Source organism: Pteropus alecto, unplaced genomic scaffold, assembly GCF_000325575.1.
Source record: "Pteropus alecto unplaced genomic scaffold, ASM32557v1 scaffold20, whole genome shotgun sequence".
In the NCBI taxonomy this organism is placed as follows: Eukaryota; Metazoa; Chordata; class Mammalia; order Chiroptera; family Pteropodidae; genus Pteropus; species Pteropus alecto.
In genome coordinates this window covers 47,622,453-47,640,278 of record NW_006436298.1, presented here as the reverse complement: position 1 = coordinate 47,640,278, position 17,826 = coordinate 47,622,453, and the positions used below count along the sequence as shown (strand labels likewise).

The 17,826-nt window shown below is 44.9% G+C and overlaps 1 protein-coding gene across 1 annotated transcript in view; it reads left to right on the top strand.

The window, feature by feature from the left end:
- Positions 1-10,665, top strand: part of MARCH3 (membrane associated ring-CH-type finger 3) — a 133,747-nt gene extending 123,082 nt beyond the window's left edge. The window contains exons 4-5 of the mRNA XM_006913338.3: positions 3,369-3,578; positions 9,738-10,665. Of these exons, the coding sequence (XP_006913400.1) occupies positions 3,369-3,578; positions 9,738-9,896 (369 nt within the window). The 3' untranslated portion in view covers positions 9,897-10,665. The remainder of the gene's footprint in view (positions 1-3,368; positions 3,579-9,737) is intronic.
- The last annotated feature ends 7,161 nt before the right edge of the window (positions 10,666-17,826 follow it).

The window sequence follows — 17,826 nt, the reverse complement described above, 5'->3', positions numbered from 1 at the left end:
ATAGTCTATATTTGTTTTAGAAAAACAAGAAAATACATACAAAAAGAAAAAAATTAAAGACCATTCGTAATTCCACCACCAAAAATAGCCACAGTTTTGCTGTGTGTCCTGGTCTGTGCCTGTGCGAATCCACTACATCTACATCTATGTAAATGTCTGTGTATGTAAATATATCGTTACATGCACAAGATCATACTATACACTCTGTCCTATAGAACTCTTTTCCTGCTCGGCAATATGTCATGTCAGTAAATATCATTTGAAATTACTCCATGGTATTCTGTTCTAAGTAAATTCCATAATTTATTTAGATCATCCCCTATTGCTGGAAATTTGAGGTGTAATCACAGTTTCTCTCTAACAAAATCTGCGTGTATAAATATCCTGTGTCAGCCTATTTGGACACTTTGGCAGAAGTTCTTACCATGGCACAGGATGATTTTTTTCTCAACAACAGATATTACCACTGGTTTTGTTTACGGAGCCTTTTTTGTGAGATAAATAACACTTGGGGTTCTGAAGAAGTCCCAGATTTTAACATAATAGTACCCGCTTAAAGAACTTTATACCTAAATATGACCCAGCAGCAAACAACACAGAGAGTACACTAAGCCAAAAATATATATATATAGTGTTAATAAGGTAGGGAACCTAGGTATTGAGTGATCATGGACATATAAAATGGCCTGGGAACTTTGAGAGAATATAAAAGATCAAAAAACAATTAGAAAATACGAAATGAAATAAGCAATAGTCATTTCCTAGTTTGCCTTTTTAATTTCTTTTACATCGGAGATAAGTAGTGATTCGTAATTACCTCCGTCCATACCTGAGTTATTTCATTGGGTAGTGTCAAGGGCCACATAGATAAGTAAAGTTCTAAATTAGTTTTAATAAAGTGTATTTAGAATTCTCAAGCAAAAGAAATTGGAGGGAGTCTTAGCCAGTGAGGTCAGCTTGTCTGTAAACATTTGTCACGTATTTATTGAGGACCTGTTATGTTCCAACAGGAAAAGCAGTCCAGGCTTCCAGACCTGCTTCTAGGGAAAATCTAAATGGCGAGGGGAGTCAGGTTGCTGCGATTTGGGTACCATAGTTTAAGAATCTAGACTTCTGAATGTATTACAGTTTTAATTTTCAAATATTTTACTGATAGGACATCTGAATAAGAGTGGAGAGATCCTGGTCCTCTTCTCAATTTGACCTCTGAATCGCCTAAAGCAATCAGTTAACATTGCTGAGCTTCTGTAAAATTGAGATAACAATGCCGGGTGTCTACTCTCCACTTCATAGTGATATTCCTAGTATTTAGGCAAGAAAATGTTAATAAGAATTCTTTGAATTTCTTTGAAACTGATGGGATGTCTGAGATAGCATGATGACATGTGGCAGGGTTAATGTTGTTTGCACTTGGTCATTTTGGTATTTATATTAAATTTATATTAAATAATGCTGTATTTATATTCACAGACGAGTCAACTCCCCATTATCTATTTTTAAATATTTATTCAGGTCCATTTTTGAGCTGAGGTTCAAAAAGTGTCTCAGCCCATTTTTAAGGTAGATTGTCACTGGAAAGTGCTATGTTGGGCATTCCAGGTTCTTTAATATTTGCTTTGGGCAACATTCGAGGAAGGGCACCTCTCAGAAAATTTTCTTCAGTGCCTTTTGCCTCCTGCCTCTTCTGTTCACTCCTGGAGTCTTTCGCTGGTCCTTACATTGCTCTTTCCTCAGCTTGCTTGCCCTCTCCACAGCTCTTCTGTCTCTTGTCTCCCCCGTCATGGTCCTTTCCCTCGTACCAATAGTTTTGTGAGAATTGGGGTGTCTTCTCAGCAGCCCATAGTGCTCCCATTTGGGGCCCAGCCCACAGCACTACTAGGCCTTCTCGTTTGTTGGTAGGATGAGATGGAAGACAGAGGCAGCCAGGGTCTCTCCCCACCCCCACCCTGTCATCTGTGTTTGGCCCCTCTCCTTCTCTGGACTCCTTGGCCTCTGTCATTACTACATGGGAAGAGAGATGGGAATGCCAGATTATATGCAGACATGTTTCAATGCTAATCTGAAGCCACCAGGCCTCATTACCAGTACGTACGAACACCGATATGTAAGCATGACTTTTCCTAGAAGGGATCACAGAAAACATTTCAGCAGTCATTCAGCGATTCCCCAAATGCAAGGACAACACCTCAGCTCTAGTCTTTAAACAAGGATAAAGTTTTCTCCAATTTTTGAGAGGTTGGGTCAGTCAAGGTGGTAGCACAATTAAGATGTGAGAGATGGTCCTAAATAGGAGGTTCAGGGTCCCAAAACATATGGGAGGGGCATTACTGAGTTCATGGAGTCAGGTGAGCCTCACTGATGTGCGGTGGACCCCAAGGCTCAGTGATTCACTAGGAAGACTTACAGGGCTCAGAAAACCTCTTATACACGCGATTACAGTTTGTTGCAGCAAAAGGATACCAATTAAAATCAGCAGAAGGGAAAGGTGCGTGGGGCAAAGTCTAGAAGAAACTAGGCACACGCTCCCAGGTGTCCCCTCCCAGCAATGTCGCACAGGTGTACTTAATTTTTCTGGCAAAAAAATTGTGACAACACATAAAAGCATTGTCAACCAGGGAAGCTCACCTGAGCCTTGGTGTCCTGGTATTTATTGGGGTCAGTCGCAAAGGCATGCAGTGCCTGCATGACTAACCTCAGCCACTCAGACTCCAGCCCCCAGGGCAAAAATAGGTGTTGAGCATAAATAACATCCTTGGCATAAACTGATTACACTGGTACCCTGTGGCCCAGTGCCTCCGGCACACAAAACACTCTTGTCAAGCAGAATATTATAAGGATTCAGCATCACCTCTTGGGAACCTGTCTTGAAAACAGGTCTTTCTCGCAAATAGGCAGGGATTGAGGAACCCAGGCCTGACAAGTTAACCCTTTCCTCCACACATTCCCAGGGTGAAGACACCGGAAGGCTTTGGCCACGTGATGGAACTTCTTGCACCTCAGCTGCTGTCTTCCAAAAATAACATCCTCTCCACCATCCACAGAGAGTCATTGTGATTCATAATAATAACCGTTGAACTATTTTCAAAAACAGCAGCCCATTTGCAGCAAGAACACATTATCATCATCATCATCATCATCATCATCATCATCATTATCATAATCATTAGTGTCATATTATTATCATAATCACTATTATTCAGGGGGCAGGGGCGCAGGAATAATCCCTGAATGCTCCCTGTGATCTCAGAACAGGTCGGAAGTACCTTTTTCCAGATCCTGGAGACAGACAACTTCAGAATAGTGTGTCTTCACTCCGCACAGGCGTTTAACCTTGTCCTTGTCTTTCTCTCTCTCCCTCTCCCTGGCAGTGGCTCAGAAACCCAGGCCCTCAGCATGAGAAGCGGACTCTGTTTGGAGACATGGTGTGCTTCTTGTTCATAACCCCACTGGCCACCATCTCGGGCTGGCTCTGCCTGCGGGGGGCCGTGGATCACCTGCACTTTAGTAGTCGGCTCGAAGCAGTCGGACTGATTGCACTCACTGTCGCACTCTTCACCATTTACCTCTTTTGGACACTAGTAAGTATGGCCCATGGCCCCAGGCTTCAGGCCAGCTGGAGCTGGCAGCCCCACAGCTGGCACAGCCTTCTGTCTTGTCTGTAGCATGTCTCACATTCTCGGTAGAAGAGAGACCTTCGAATGCTGGTGAGAGTATGTGATTTGGTTTATTACTCGTGTGTGTGTGTGTGTGTGTGTGTGTGTGTGTGTGGGAATTGCAGGTCAAGTAAAGAAAAAGCCCCTTCTCAGAGCACATCAGTCAAAGACACACGCCCTCGCCATTTCCCTCCTCTGGTAGTCTAGGCTCCATCTGTCATGAGGCATGGCGTTTTCTTCCTTTTGTTTATGTTCCTCACTTTTGCTGGGATCGTGGTGGATTATGAATGATGCACTTGGCCACTGCTGCTGTCGCTGCCTGCACAGACCGTCAATCCTCCTGCTGGTTATTTTCTTCTTACATTCTGACACAGCCTAAGTCTTTACTGGGTGTGGAGCTGCACTTTGCCTGATGATTATTCTGTGTGTCGGGATATTGACTGTACTGCCCATAAAAACACTTAATTTATCTAGCTGAGAAGCCGCCACCAAAGGAAAACCATTTCCCAATAAGTGTTCTCACTGTATATGAGCAAGAATTTTTAAACATCTCTGTTTTTTTCATTTTTTTAACTCATGAAGTAACTTGACTGCTCAGGTGCCAGTTGGCATCTCCCACAAAGCACAGCATTTGATCTCTCTTTATGCTTCCCTCTGGGACTTTCAGGGAAGAACGTCACTACTTCGAATATTTTCAGAAACTGAGCCCCCTGCTTCCTGGCATTACTCTTCCGTGCCTGCTCATTTCTAATCTGAGCACGTTCCATTGTTATTCAATACGTATTTCCTGTCTGAAGCGGACCATTCCCATATCCCATAGCACAGTGTCAGTCTGTAGAAGCCTCCATGGCTCACACTTCCTCCCAAGCCCTGGCCCACCAGCGGCCATTCTTACCACGCTGACCATTGCCCCCTGCTCATTTCCCCCTTATACCTCCCCTCAGGTGAGGGCGCTCAGACAGTAAGTGGGGGACACATTTCAATCTCAGTAAGAGGCATCTGACTGCCTTTGTAAACAGGGAGTATTCTGATGCTTCTGACTTCCTCTGAGTCCTCTGGTTAAACTAGGTGTTCTGTTCTCAGCCTATTGAAGCCCCCAAACAAAACTATTATTGCCTCCTTTAAAAGTCTATTATTCCAAAGTGTATCCTGATTCATTGTGAATCAAGCAGTGATTCAGAAGTCACAAGGTCATTGCGACAGAGAGAGAGTTTAAAATAAGAAGTTAAATAGCCTAACTAGCACCATCTAAAGTCATTTCACTGCTCTGAGCCTCAGTGCTCCCATCCGTAAAGTGGGAATGGTAGTAATATCCATCCTGCCGACTTCCCCTGGTGTTGTCACGTGTAAATGAAAGAATACAGGGCAAAGCACTTTGGAAAATAACTTTTTACCATGTTTGGAGGTATACTTATCTGTGGTTTTTCTCAGAAGAGTTCCTAAGGTGAAGATGTAGATCTGAATGCTGGGCTTTCAGACCAATTGAAGGCCTTTTATAAAGCATGCACTTACCTAGCAAGAAAGGAAAAAGCAGGGAGTGACAGAAGGAACAAAGAAAGAAAAGAAAAAAAGAAATTACCTAGAGAAAAATGGATATGACCCTGTTCTATCTCTCATTTTAGGTGAAAGGAAGGTTTGAGTAGGAAAGGTACCTGGGGTTGGCTCTTTCAGGAGAGTGATAATATACTTCGTTCCAGAAATATTTCCAAGAGGCAATGCTGCACAGTAAAAAGTGCATTCATTTAGAATCCAAAGGCCCTGTGTCTAAACTCAAGATTTAGCATCCTAATAGCTGCGTAGCTTTAACAGGATACTTACTCTCTCTGATCATCCTTCCCCTTATGCAAAAAATGGAGGAAATGATTGATGACCCCTGGGTCAATGGGCTATTGTGAGGATTAGGTGGGATAACATGGGAACATATATCAGAGTACCTGGCAATAGGCACCCTGGTTTTCTTCCTGTGGTTTCCCTGCTCCCCCAACTCCTGCCCCCTCCTCCCCACACAGATTTCTATACAATGCAAAGCAGCTGGAGAGAAAGAGAGGCATTTCTGCCCTTTGACTGGTATGAAAACCATGCAGAATAGGGCACTGCATCTAGACTAACTCCTTCCCAGATAAATGCCGTACTGAGCCGCTCTGGCAAGAGCGGTAATTCAGAAGCTGACAGGACTTGGAAACTGCCCTCCAGCAGAAACCCACAGTAAACAAGCTGTCAAGCTTAAGGAGAATATGCTGTGAAAATGTCTTAGATAAACAAACACAGTGTCAGTCTAGCCCGACTCTTCAGAGGAGCCTTCCTGGAAGGGCCTCGCCAGGCGCTGCGAACAGGGTCACGCATCCACGCTGCCCGACCGAAAGTGCCTTTGTTGTTCCTCGCCCGCTCACCTGGCCGCAAGGGCCCCGATCTTGATACACGCTGGGCGAGGTCTACATTCTGGAACCTGCTGTGTGGAAACACGAGCATCTGGGACCCAGGCGGCCAAGGCCTCAGCCGGCTCCACGATGAGAGCTCATGGACTCCGTTTGAAGTCCATGGACAGACACTAAGAGAGAGATGAGAACTGAGTCCATATCAAGCGCTTAGAAACTGTCCCCTGTGGAATTCATATTGGTCCCAGTTGAGCGGTGCACACATGGAGGCGCCACAGGCAGCAACTGCAGGAAGTCCTTCTAGTCACTGGGGCACGGATGCAGCCGGTGCCCAGCACAGAAGCTATGGTTCAGTCAGAGCGAGATGAGTGAACGACCAGAATCCTCTGGCTGGCTTCCAGTCCCATGGGTTAATCATTTAAATTCTCATTATAAAAGGAGAAAGTCTCCAATAGAATACTGTCCCACAAGGCTCACTGCGAGACTGGTTTAGACAAGCCCCCAACAGCCCGAGGCAGCCCAGTGGTGCTCGCTGCGATCCCGTGCCAGGTGTTTCTCCCAGGCTGACGTAATCCCGCACAGCCCTCTTCTCTTTCACGGAGCTGTCAGGGATCAGAGAGCTGGGCTCATTTCTGGGAGGGCCACTCACAGAGCCCTGGCCCCATGCGAGTGCTTCGGTCCCACCATAACCTCCAGAGAGAAACAGCAGAATAGAAATATGGAATGAGGAGATTTCCCAAAGCCTGCTGAGAATTTGCAGCACACCTTCGGTCCCACAGCCTGTCACCTACCTGACAGGGAGAGGTGGATTCCTCGCCTTGAGCCACCCATGTGACCACACTTTTCCTACAGGCCTTGCCCATCTGAGACAGGAGGTGAATAAATAGACTTTGGATAAAGAAATGAGTGCTCTTCAAGAAACCCACCCCATGAGGGGTATCTCTATGAGAATAGTGGCCCTGTGCTCTTTCTTCCTCCTCTCTCCTAAAAACCTCGGAAATTTCAGAAATATCTAAACGAAGTAGCCATAGCTTCTTTTTCGTTTATGTTTCTTTTTCCCTCAGTGCCTCTTTATTCCTCTAAATCAAACCTCCCTTTTTCCTGTTCTCTTCCACTGCAGAGAGGGAGTGATTTACAGCTTTTAGAGAAGGGAGCCAGCATTGACCCCGGGCATCTGCACACTGTGGCCACTTCTGCACTGAGCCCAACTTCCTCTATTTTCCCTGATACGGAGTCATCTTCATCTGATGCTCTTTTCCTATTGATTGGATTTGCCTGTGGACTGTGGTTATTAACAGCAATTAATATAGATTAATGCATAATAAGGTCTCATTTGTTTGTCTGAACAAGTGGGCTGATTTTTGCATTTCCTGCCAAGAAACCAGGAGGCCAACTAAGTCTTTGACTCTCTGGCTTCCTTGAAGCGGTGCGCTCAGGCTGGAATGCCAGTCACCTGGAGCCCCTGTTAGAATGCAGCTCTGATTCCTTAGGTCTGGGCTGAGCCCAAAATTCTAAGCAAGGCATTGAACGAAAGAGGCCAACCTCTTCCCCCCGCCACCCCAGTTTCCTCTGTTGAAGAAGGAATGTCACAAAGTTATCATCTTTTCCATATTTAACACGTCAAAAATTACCAGCCGAGAACACTAACCTGTATGTGAGGCACTATGCTAAATGCTTTTGATGCACTTTTTATTCACATTTTACAAACTAGGAGACTGGAACCTGGAAACAGCAAACGACCCTCCCAAAGTCACAGAGCCACTAAGTGGAAGATAGAGATTCAAGCCCAGTGTGCTTGGCCCCAGCACCCAAGGCCTTCTCCCTCCCCTGCAGAAGAAGGTGCTGCCCACCTGTACCCACAGCTACTTCTCTGTTTCTAATACCAACCATACACAGATCTTTAACATTATGAATGAAGGGACTCTTGATTTGAAATCCAGCTTTCCTGTAATATTTCCAGATTCCAGACTTCTTGTACTGACTGGCAAAGCTCTTCATTAGTACTTGTCTATGTTCTACCTCTTCCCTGCCCTTGGCCCTGAACAGCAGGCTTTCCAACCTGCCTCTTACATTCGTGAGTAGCACCAAGCAGCCCCGGGACAGAGTAGATAGAAGAGAATCAAGCTTAAAAAAGAAAAGAAAAGAACTGTGATCTGCTTTGGCTTGTTCAGGGCCTTTTGGAGAAAAGCACATCTGTGTGAGTTTAGAAGCTTATATTTCCATACCCAAATCTCTCTGGCTCTCAGCCTGTGGCATTTGCTTCTGAGCCTCAGAACTTTGAGCGAATGGCCTTGAATTTCATGATTCTGCCATGAAGACTAACAGGCCCTTTCTGATCAAGGGCCTGCACTCTCCCCTACTTCTAGAAATGCTGAGTCAAACCATTGGGTCAGCCCACTCTCTGACCACCATGGACCTATACTGGAGTCAACACAATCCACCCCACCCCAGGTGGTTGATAGCTCATACCTGGATAATTTGTTACCCTAAGCCCGTAGATAATTTGGCAGCTTCCTTCCCAGCACTTACCTGGTCATCCAGATGCAGTCAAAATGGATCCTGTTCCCATTTTTAAAGGCAATTTGTACATCTTCAAAAGTACAGATGAAACTGAATTTCCTGGGCAGTCCATCAGTGCTTTATGCCAGCCTTCTCCAAAACAAACCATACACATAAGCCTCTCAATTCTAGTATATTTACTTGAGGAGCAAGAATTTGGGGGGCACAGTTGTGTCACAATTAGCCATGAGTGTCACAATTAGCTCATATCGTCATGTATCATATAAGAGACGCTTAAGTCCAAAGCATTGTTACAGTTAGAAAACATGGGCTATTTCTTCACTCATCCATACACTCAGCAAACTCTACTGAGCAACTTCCCAGTTCCAGACACTGTGATAGGTGCAGGACATGCAGAGATGAATACAACACTAGCCCTGTCCTCAAGATGCTGTAGTGCGAGGGGACAGAGGAACAGGTACCCTGATGTACAGGGCACGTGATGCCATGCTGAGGTAGGCACTGTGGCTCAAGAAGAATTGACCAAGAGAGTTGGTGCCTATGCCAGGGCTTCCCCCTTTGGAGCCATAGAAGGCTGGAGCTGAAGACAATTGGGGATCACCCATCAGGGGCACCCAGTGCAGTTGTGCAGGTCGTCCACGGCACAGCATGAAGGGTGCCCTATCATAGTGTGAATGGGATTTTTTCAGTTGTGCAGTGTCCAAGGGTACAGGAAGGGTACAGGAAGCCCAAGCATCCCTCTCATTTAACAGAGAGAAACCTGAGGACCAGAAGGGCACATTGCCCAGTCCCACGGCTAGCCGAGGGACTGTACCCACTTTGCCCACTGCATCCAGTCAACCTTTTTCATCACTGATGATTTGGGACCTAAAGACCACTACCCCCAAAACAAATCCAAACTCAGAAGCAACCTCATTTCCTACTGAGATCCTGTTTTACCTCATAGGAGGAAGAACCGAGGAAGCCTCCCCGGGAGCCCTACCCATTGTTCGCACATGGACGCTCTTTGCTTGGTGCCCAGTCTCCCAACGCTCAGCTCCTTGCTAGAGCAGTTTTGCTCAGGGTTCTTGCCCCGCTGTACTGCTGCCAGCTGTTTGGAGCCGTTTTAAATGACATGTTTGTTTCTTGGATTGATTATCAGCTTCTGCTCACCTGAAACCTTCTCTTGTTTGTCCTCTCCTAACCACAGGTGTCATTTAGGTACCACTGTCGATTGTACAACGAATGGCGTCGGACCAATCAAAGAGTGATTCTCCTCATTCCAAAGTCTGTCAACGTACCTTCTACCCAGCAGTCCTTGCTAGGCCTCCATTCTGTCAAGAGGAACTCAAAAGAGACAATCGTTTGATGTCTGTGTGGTCGGTTGGTTGATCCGCTGTTTGGGTTTGGAAGTTTCTGCACTGCGGCCATGCACTGAGCCACCCCAACCCTTCCTCAAGCCCATGGGTCTAAGGACATCCGGAGCTGTGCTAACACATCTCCCCGAGCGACCGGCTCTGCCAGAAGAAAGCAAATGCTGTTTAACTTCAAATCATGGATGCTGCAATCATATGATATTTGCTAAGCTGCCAAACTATGTTTATTTAGCAGATACTGTATGGAATTTTCTGAACACCTCTTTAACATATGAGGAAGGTTGTCCTGCCAAGGATGCGATTCAATTCTTCCTTTTTTATTACTATTTCAAATATATATATATATTAAACTTAGATGATAATCGAAATCAAAAAGCCAATGTTAAAACTGGTTTCTTGGTTTGGATGGGTTTCGTTCAGATTAGGTTATTTGTTTCCGGTTTCTACTGTAGATTCTTTGGGGTCATTTGATAGCTTGAGTGGTCTTTTTCATCTTTTTCGTGTCCCTTACTCAAGGGGACAGCATAACAGCTGCAGAACAAGGCATATTTGAAGGATGTTTTGTACTAAACTTCATTTACTTATTCAGATTTTAAAGGTAAAAAAGGTGTGGCAACTCTCCTCACAGTGAGCTGTTTATTTAAATTTCATTAAGGAGAAAAAAAATATATGGTGAGAAGCACGCTCCTTCCAACTTGTTTGGTACTGACAGCCCATAGACGCTATTTTCTAATAATAAATATCCAGTGTGTGAAAGACAAACCCCACTGATTGCAATACTCTTTTTTTAAATCGTAAAACCTTTCAAGTTTCCCAAAGTAGATTTTAAAAGGAAAAAGGTTGGTATCCTTACTCCCATCTCATTTAGTACATGTCTTAATTCTGCATTCACAACGACTTGGAGGATCATTAGACATTTCTAGGAACCCTAGACCTGTTTTGCATATCAATCAGCATTCATTGCTCTTTTTCTTGACAGGTAGATGTGGTAAAAAGCCCGTCCTAGCACTCGAAGGCCCCTTTGTCTGAGTTTCAAAACACAGAGCCCCACACAGTGCCTTCCCCCAACAATGAGCCAATTCTGTCGCAGGCTGAAGCAGGCTTTTTCTAAGGGCTTCATGTCCCTCTTTCATCTATTTCAGTGTAAATGGTATAAAGTGTACCCTGCATTTGTATGTCCACTGAAGAAGCCAGAGAGCAGATGTGTCGTCTGAGGAAACGCTTGGGTGGGGAGGGGCTCGGGCTCCCGCTGTCCGCCCACCCACACACCCGGGGGAGAAGGCGGAGCCCAGCTTTGGGAAATGCTTAAAATATGAATTTCTAGAACATGACCCACATTCCGATTATCACTCCAGCGTCTGCCTTATGCTTCCCAAATGGGAGAGCAGAAAGTGCAAAAGGAACAGGCAACGAGGAGGGTAACGATTTTTATCTGCAGATTGATCAAGCTGATGCAGGTGTCGCCTTTGTCTGTGGAGCCCTCCATTCTCAGACTGCTCCCCGGCTGCCTGGGAGGGAAACAGCTGTACTGCTCTTCGCTGCAAAACTCAGATGTGCTTTATGGCTTGTGACAATAGATTTTCTCCCCACCACGCTTCACTTCGACACTACAATTCCAGTAATATACGTCTCAGCCCTTTTGTTTACTCAGCCCTGCTCACCCTTCTGGGCTGTCATTTGCTGCACCACCATCAGCCGTTTCTTAATTGACCTTTTTAAAATGCTGGACGCCACTGGCTGTGCGCAGCTGTCACACATTAAATTTCCAGAGCCAAGGGTCCAACTTGGTAGCTGGTGAACTGCAGCCCTGTAATATAGTTGATAAATGAGGCCCACCGAGTCTCGGTCTCCGAGCTGTCAGGTGAACCAGTGACAACGCTCAACTGAATGGTACAAACGCTCATGAGAGGATCGTACCCTTTCTCCTCCCTGCTTGCATGAATTAAGGAAACGATAGAATCCCAGGATCATCGTCCGTTGAGGTCCTGCTTCCTGCTGTCTTGGTTCAAAAGATGAGATATAATGATGCGAAATATCAAAAGCGGGCGGGTCCTCGGCAGCTGCTGGGGCTCCTGCGCTGGGCAGGTTGGGGCGTCAGTACCACGCCCGTGCCACACCTCTTTCCCCCCTGTATTTGCATCCCCACCCTGGGAAATGAAACAGTCCAAATGCGAGGAGTAGGTGGCGTGTGGGGTGGTGCACGGGGGCACTCCTGGTAGACAGGGTCGCATCAGTGCCTCCCTTCCCTGGCCACCAGCTTGGGACTTCCTTGTGAGAGACTCAGATCTCCATCAGCACTACAGCCCATCCGGGATTTTTTGAAAGTTCTTGGAGGACCGTTCATCCCCTCTTGGCCCTTTATCCCTGAGGCCGTTCAGAGTGGGAGAGTCTAGGGACTAGCAGGTGCACAAGGCACCAGCCAAGAGGGCAGGGGGCAGGTGTGGGCTACGGTCCAGGCTCTGCATCTGTCACCACGCCATGCTACATCTGCCTGGAAGATGCTCACTGGCACAAAGGTGCCCCATGGGTTACCAGCAGCCCTGCTAGCCTTGTTCTCTGCTTCTTTCTTTTTGAAGGAGCAAGAATGAAACAAGGAAGGGAATGAGGAGGGGCAGGTAAAAGATCTCGGTGGTTCGCGGCTTCCCTTCCACCAGCTTCTTACACAATCCTCTCACCCGAGCCCCTTGCCATATCCTGTCTTGAACATTTTTCTTGAGAATATTAAGTAGAGACAAATGTGTGTCACGGGGAAACCAGAGGGAGAAACTAACAACCGAAACAAGCCCAGTGTGCTCTTGTGTGGCCCGTGTGTGTGCGCATGTGTGTTCCTGCACGTTCTTGTCTGGGGACAGAGAACACGAGCGTTCACACTAATTCCACAATTCCTTGGAGAACTGAGCTTCAGAAGCTCAGACGAGCTGTAAAATCCAGTTAAGGAAAAATAAATGGCATGACTTGGAAGGTACTCGTATTTGTCTTTCGTGTCCTGGTCCCCCCGAGACATGCCCCAAGTGCCCTGGATTGTCACAGTCACAGACAGTCATTTTATTTTCAGTGAAAGTAACTCATCTGGGGCCATGGAGGAGCCAAAGGAGAAGATGAAAGTGAGACAGCAGCCTGGCTTCCCGCGCTTCAGCCAGCAGCCCGCTGAAGGGGCCATCGCATCCTCAGGCCTCTTTGTTCCCCTCTAGGCACTGGCCTCTGTCTTGCCCAGGTCCGTCTGTCTTGGCCTTTCCCGACGCGCCACACAGCCTCCGGTGAGCCATGGCGCGCATGAAAATTTTGTCTTTAGCCTCCCCTTATCGGGGAGTTTCCCAAGGCTGAAAGAAACTGAGGAGGAAAGATACCTAGGAAGGGAAATCAACACATGCTTCCTTTTCAATTTAATCCAGAATGTCCCCAGAAGCTACCTGAAGATCAGCCACACAGCTTGTAGTCCTAGTGCTGGGTGAGAAATGTAGGTTATGACTCTGAAGCCTTCTGTGGGATGGGAGGTAGGCCAGCAAGTGGGCACAGGGTTCAGGATTATTTTAGGACGAGCGGTTGGGACCAGGATGGACCTGGCTAGAGACCGGCCCACCCCTCACCCCCAGCCAAGCACACGGAGGATCTAAGTAGGCCACCCACATGAGGCGGGGGCGGGGGCTGTGGCGGTTGGAGTTGAGGACCTAGCACTCCTGGCAGTGATTCCTGGGCAGCTGCAGACCCTCCCCAAAATGTGTCGCTTCTGCAGAGACACACGGGCTAGTATGTTCTACAATCCACCATTTGGGCTTTAGAAAAGTCTCTGTGTCTAGGAGTTAGCTTTGGGACGTCCTGCCTTTCCCTTGCCGTTTAATTCTTCCAGGGTGATCATGGCTCTGCTTCCCAGTGCGATCGAGTGGGAGAGAACCAGCAGTGACTCAGACCACCTGAGTTTGGGCCTGGCTCTGCAGTGTCCTAGCTGCGATTGCACAGAAGTGACCCCCATCCCTTCTAAGCTTCAGTTCTTTGCCTCTGTAAAATGAGACTAATACCTGTGTCAGACAGTCCCCGTAAGATGTGTAAAGCTCAGTTCCCAGTAGTTCATGAACGAATGACGGCCCTTCCCTGCCCTTCCTTCCACTCGCTATTGCTAATGTCTGGGTTATTTGCCTCAGCTCGGGTTTTGACAAACAGCTCTGACAAATGATGTGAAGGAGCATAACCAAATAGTCTTGAATCCTTTTCAAAAAGAAGAGGGATCAATTTTAAATAGTCAACTGATATTTATTGAGTACACTGTGCTTAGGAGGAAAAAGAATTCTAAGAGACCCTTCCGGAGGCTGAAATTACTGACTGGGTTGAGATCTTTGAATTATGTGTAGATTTCAATTGTCCTTGCGTTTCCTAATATTGGAGCTTATGGCTAATTGGGAATTCACCACAGATTTAAAACTTTGGCTAGATCTGGATCTAGCGCTACAGAGGGAAACAAATATAGTCCATCAGTTGTCTGTGTTCCCAGAAACGAGGGGCTCATGAGTCGCTGGGCTCATACCTCTAGTGCCTTCTTGGAGGCTCTGAATTCTGGGCAAAAGGGCAACGGCAGATCGGCTGCTTTGTTTGGGAAACTCTCCTTTTTGAACACACTTTTCACCTATGAGAATCATAGCTACTCTACCAAGGAAATGAATATATGGACTCTGTCAGAGGTTTTATTATTATCTTATTTGTGGACACCAGATGCAAAGAATTGGGTTAATCATACATTTTAGCCCATGACACAGTTTCTATCACCATCAACTTATACAGGTCCCTGTTCTGTTTTATTCCACAAATACGTACGTAGTGCCAGACAATTCCTGTGAGCCATGCACTATTTGGCACTTCTAAAATTACCTGTTTAACCTCCCAATGACTTCATCTATTATGGCCTAACAAAACCCCCCCAAATTTAGTCGTCTAAAACAAGTATTTTATTGCATCTCACTGTTCCATGGATTGGCAAGGGCCCAGGTGTGTTCCTCCTGTGCCCTCTCTCTCCACGTGGCATCCCATCCCCCTCATGGCTCCAAGAGGGAAGAGGTTTCTGTCCTGCTTAATGCTGAGGCTTGGAAATCCCTAACTTGACTTCCTCAAATTCTGTTGGCCAAGGCAGTCACAAGCCCCGCCTCTTGATGGGAGGAGCTGCTCGCACATACTGGGAGAGGCAGAATCGTCTTTGGAGATTAGCTACCAGACCCTTTTTATGAATGAGGAAGCTTAAAAAGAGAAGTTAAGTTATTTGCCCAAGGTAACAGCTAGTAAGGGACAGAGCTGGGACTCAGACCTGCTCTAACTGTGGTTATATGCTATGATGCCTCTCAGTTTCTAGTTTTGTAATATTTTCCCCCTTCATACCTAACCTCCACTCACATCTCCTTCCTTCACTAGGCACCCACTCTAATATGTTTGATATATAAACGAAATATGTATATATCTTTGCAAAACATTATTTTGCGAGTATGTCTTAATTTACATAGAAGTCATTATGCTATAAATCTCATTTTTTCCCACCCTCACCCCCCCACCCCCACTTAACACATGTTTTTAAGATCTATATTGCTGTGTGTGTTTATTGCTTCCAGTGGCCGCTTGGGATTCCATTTCACCTTTCCATTCCCTTAATGTTACCTCCGACCACCTGATACAACCAACAGTGCTGTGGTGGACATGCTCATACTCATCTCCTAGTCCTGCTGGAGAGTTCCCCTGGACTAGTATCCATCAGTAAGAATGCTGGCTTATAGGATGCTGGCACATTTATTTTTGTATTGTTCTCCATAAGGACGAGAGCACTTTAGACAGCTCTCCACCTCCAATAATGGCTGAGAATTCCAATTTCTCCACATTCTTTCCTATACTATATATTATTTTTTCATTTTCAGTCAATATGACAGTATAAATCTATGTCTTATTGTTTATATCTGTTCAAATTCACACTTCTCTATTTTTCCTGTTGGGATGGCAATCTTTTCCATTTTAGTCCCCTTGGTCAATGTGATGTGCTGTAAAGTCCCCCATTTATTCAACTCTCTCAACTTTGTCTGTGGTATGCTTTGTTGAACAGAAATCCTTAACTGTGACATGGTCAAATTTTTTTTTTTTTCTCATGTCCTATGGGTGGTCTTATTTAAATTTTAGAAGCCCTTCTCATTCCAAAATCATGTAGATAGTCTCCCTTATTTTCTTCTTTTAGATTTATGGTTTTATGTACTACCTTTAGACCTTTAATCTATCTAGAGTTCACCATATATTTGATATAAGGTAGGAATCTAACTTTATCTCCCTAAGCAGACAGTTTTCCATCACTGTCTACTAAACAAACTCCCTTTCTTCATTTACTTGTGGTGTCACCCGTATCATATGTCCAGTTTCATGTAAACATGGGTCTGTTTTTGCGTAGTCAACCTATGGAGTCAGCCTATTTGTCCATTCTCACATTACTTCACTGTTCTTACTATGGCTTCGTAGTATGTTTCAAGATTTAGTGGAATGAGCAACTCATCCCCAATCCCCCGCCAACTTCACTCTATTTTTTTTTTTCAAAGTTGACTTTGTTATTTGTGGACAAGCTTTTTATTTTTGCGTATAAATTTTAGAATAGTTTTGTTAAGTCATATGAAAGGTCTCGATGGAATTTTGATTGAAACCGTATGAATTTATACATTATTTTCATGAAAATTGACATTTTTATGAGGTTTAGTAATCCCATATGATGATCATAGCATAACACCATTTATTCAGGTGTTCTTTGTGTCCTGAAATAGAGTTTTAATTATTGTCAATAAAATTCTTACACATTCTTTGTTAGTTTAATTTCTAAATAGTTTATGTTACTATTGTAAATATTTTCTATTATTGTCTATTCTCTATCATATTTTCCAGCTGGTTAGTGCTGACATAGAGGAACACTTGTTCTCCTGTGCTAGCACCTTTGCTTAACTCTGGATTAGATCCCCTTCTAAGCCTGCTCTTTCCTGTCTCAGTGCTGTGGCCAGGAGCTCCAGCATGCAAGCTTGCACTGCAGTCCTGCCAGCAGGCATGTGTTTGCTGGTTTCACAGTCTTAAAGCAGGTTCAAAGCCTCTCCACCACTGATACTTATTTTGTTTTTCTTATATAATTTCACTGAGTTATTCTGTTTCCTTTCTATTTCTGGTACTCTGTGAGTTTTAACACTATTGTTTTAAATAACAATTGTTATTTTAAATAACAATTAAGTAACAACTAAGTATAACAATTAAACAATTAAATAATATTGAGAATGTATGACTCTCTACTTTAATCCTTATAGTAAGTACTATTGAACCATCCTTTCATTCATGGATAAATCTTAAGACTTTTTCTGTATCTTGTCTATATTCACATTGAAAATGAAGAGTCCCGAACAAAACCACCGATTTCAATCCAATACCAGAGTTCCATTTATTTTGTCCATTTCCATACTTACAGAGCCCTTTCCTACCGTGAGAAACCTGGCTTTCCTTGCCCGTAATCTATTTACCTATTTAATCAATCTCTCTGTATGTAACCCATCTCTCATCCCCACAGCCATCCCCTCCCCTGTGTAGATGTCCCCCGCATCATTCTCAGGCTCTGACACCACATGCCGGCCACCCCTCTGTGGGGACGCCTGTCTCAGCCCACACAGATTCTGGTGCAGCCAATTGATATTTTTCACCTTCATTCGGTCTGTACTTATTTCCGTCTTCATGGTGTTTTATTCTCATTCTCTTCATTTATTCTTTTGTCTAGCCAATCTGAATTAATGGTGTATTTCATCAATCTTTTTAAAGAATAAGTTTAGAACTTTTTTAATCTTCTTTTTCATCCTCTTTCGTCCTCTGTTTCATTGCTTTTTAATCTTATCTTTATTATTGCCTTCCCTCTGCTTTTTTTTAAAAAACTCACTCTTGTTTCCT